This window comes from Phaseolus vulgaris, chromosome 9 (genome assembly GCF_000499845.2).
Source record: "Phaseolus vulgaris cultivar G19833 chromosome 9, P. vulgaris v2.0, whole genome shotgun sequence".
NCBI classification, from domain to species: domain Eukaryota; kingdom Viridiplantae; phylum Streptophyta; class Magnoliopsida; order Fabales; family Fabaceae; genus Phaseolus; species Phaseolus vulgaris.
In genome coordinates, this window is record NC_023751.2 from 5,299,263 (window position 1) to 5,302,329 (window position 3,067).

The window sequence follows — 3,067 nt, forward strand, 5'->3', positions numbered from 1 at the left end:
AAAGGCTGCTTGCTCTAGCCAGGAGCCGACGGGCTGCTGAGACCCCTTCTGAGGTGGAGGCGATCGCCGAACCCATTCGCGCTGCCCCCATCTCGGTCGCGCCAGCTGAAGGGTGTGAGACCAGGGGCGACAAGAAGAGAAAACGGTTGGGGAAGGCCCCTACCACCGTTATAACCGTTGAGGAGGAGAGCTCTGGGTCCCCTTTGGTCCAATGAAAAAGGAGGGGAACCAAGGGCCCCGAGGGTGATGTCAACCCGCTTCCTCAGGCTCATGCCTCCCCCGAGCGCCCTCCATCACCAGCCCCCATTTCCTCCCCACCCCCAGCAAAGTCACCCCCTCCGACTCAAGCAGCTGGGAGTGGGATCGCGCGCTCGGAGGGAACCCCTCGCCCCTTGCTATCACCGCGCCCCCAAGACTCTGCCACCACCATTGAGGGTGGTGGTGAGAGTTCCTTCCAAGCGACGGGCCCTAACTCCGAGGAACTCCCCAAGGTTCTCCGCCTGACCAAGCAGCTACTGCAAAATCAAGAGGTGGTCAAGTGGAGCTCCAGTGAGGTGGACCTCCATCTGGCCCGTCAGATGGTGCTCTCCTTGGAGTTTTCCACGCAACACCGCCGCCTCGAAAAGCTAGAGGGTAAGGTGAAGGAGCTGTTTGGCCAACAGGAGTCGCTGCAAAGTGACTATGAGGCTTTGCAAGATACCAATGCCATGCTGAGGGGCATGCTGGAGGAATCCAAAATGGCGCGCGTCCAACAAGTCCAAGAGACCATCAAGACTGAGATGCTGGAAACTACGGGTAAGGCCATCCAACTCGAGGCCGAAACCGCCTACATGCGTCAACAGAATGCGAACTTGACGGAGGCTCTTGCCGCAAGCGATCGGAAGCTCAAAGAAGCCGAGTCGACCATTGCCACCCTGACCACCGAGAAGGTTGCGCTCGAGACCGGCAAAGCTGAGTTAAAGGCCGAGAAGGCCAAGCTACGGGAAGAGGCGGCCGACACCTTCGCTGAGGGTTTTGACTTCGCTCTTGAGCAACTCAAGTGCGCCTTCCCAGAGGTCGACCGCTCCCAACTATCCATAGAATTTGAGGTGGTGGCTGGCAAGGTCGTCTGTCCTTGATTGCCTTTGATGTGGCTTTCTTTATTTTGCTCATAACATTTGTCTTGTGAAAACTCAGACTGTAGATATTAAATTCCTCTTTCCTGTTACTGCTTGTTTGGTTGTGTACCTCCTTGCCTTTATCTCTTGTCATGCGCGATTAACTGTTTACCTATGCGAGCTTGGTATCAGACCTTAAGTGTATTTGAACTTCTTTTATCTCTAACCTCAATCACAACGAGCAACCCTTGATAACTGATCTGGCGTAAGAACTTTGTCTAAAACTTTTTAAGCAATGCTTCGACCACCGATAACCGATCGGATTTAAACCACTGCAACCACCTTCTCATCGGTCATCGCGCCTTTGCTTCCGCCTTATACCTTTCTAGATTGCTCTGTCGCTCCAGCGCTAAGTGCATAGAGGACTTCCACGCCAATCGGTCTAGGATGATGCCTTGCTTTGGGAGGAAGAGTGTTTCTTGACAACCTCTCTTACCTGCCCCAAGGCCATCGCTCCTCAGAGCTTCGGGTGGTACTACCATCTTCTCACTCCTTGGGTGAGAAGGGATTTGACTAAGAGTTCTACCGTGCCAATATTGACGTTATGCCACTTGGGTAAAGGCGTTTCTCGAATCCTTCCTTTCCCTTTTTTGGGCTTAATAGCGCCCCTGGCGTTTCGAACTTAACTGCCTGCACTCACGCCTAGGGTGACGAGGATTTGAACCGGTTGCCCACACTCGCGCCTGGGGCGAGGGAGGCCTAACCGATCACCTGCGCTCGCGCCTGGGGCGAGGAGGATTTTAAATTCAAAACTTCACAAACTTTATACTGATAACCTCTTTTTATTCCTGGGAAAAGGGCTTTCCCTTGAACTTGTTCACATTGTTTGCCCTGGCACGAAAGCGCGGCTTCACTACAACATTTTAACTAAAGTAGAATTTTAAATGCGTGGCGTTCCATGTCTGGGGGATCGCCCCTCCATCCTAGGTCTCCAGCCGGTAAGCGCCGTTCTCCAATGCCTCCACCACTCTGAACGGGCCAGTCCACTTGGGAGACGACTTATTTTCTAACTCGTGCTTATGTGCTTTCCTCATAACCAGATTTCCCTCCTGGAACTGCCTCTGCCTCACCTTGGAGTTGTGCCTTCGCTCCACCCTTCTCTTTACAGCTTCAGCGCTAACCCTGGCTTCTTCTCGTATCTCGTCCAAAAGGTCTAGGTTCACCTTTCTCTCCTCGTTGGACTTCTCGGCCACGAAATTCAGAAATCTTGGCGAATTTTCTTGTATCTCCACGGGAATCATAGTGTCCGACCCATAGACCAAGCTGAAAGGTGTCTCATGGGTGCTAGATTGCGGAGTGGTATGATAGGCCTATACGATCCTGGGAACTTCTTCCGCCCATTTTCCTTTGGCCCTTTCTATCCTTCTCTTCAGCCCTCTGAGCAGCACTCGGTTGGCCGATTCCACCTGCCCGTTTGTTTGAGGGTGTTCTACCGAGGCGAACACCTGTTGTATTCCCACCTCCTCGCATAGGTTTCTCAGCTGATGACTCGTAAACTGGGTGCCATTGTCGGAAACCAGATGCTTAGGTACTCCGAAACGGCACACGATATTTTTGCACACGAACTGTTGAACCTTGTGAGCGGTGATCTGCGCGACCGGCTCTGCCTCCACCCACTTCGTGAAATACTCGATGGCGACAATCAGGAACTTCATCTTCCTGATTGCCAGGGGAAAAGGTCCCAAAATGTCGATTCCCCACGTGTGGAATGGCCAGGGGCTGTGAATCGACCTCAGTTCTTCGGGGGGCGCCTTGTGCCAGTCTGCATGTTGCTGGCATTGCTTGCATCGCTGAGCATAACCCACGCAATCTTCCCTCAGCGTTGGCCAGTAGTACCCTGCACGGAGAACTCTACCCGCCAGGGCGCGACCACCGACGTGGCTCCCACATATTCCCTCGTGGAGCTCTGA

The 3,067-nt window shown here is 53.4% G+C and overlaps 1 protein-coding gene across 1 annotated transcript; it reads right to left on the reverse strand.

The window, feature by feature from the left end:
* Positions 1-2,080: 2,080 nt before the first annotated feature.
* Positions 2,081-2,398, reverse strand: LOC137822140 (uncharacterized). The gene has a single exon (XM_068627044.1). It carries the CDS (start codon positions 2,396-2,398, stop codon positions 2,081-2,083), a length of 318 nt encoding a protein of 105 aa, XP_068483145.1.
* Between the last annotated feature and the right edge of the window lie 669 nt (positions 2,399-3,067).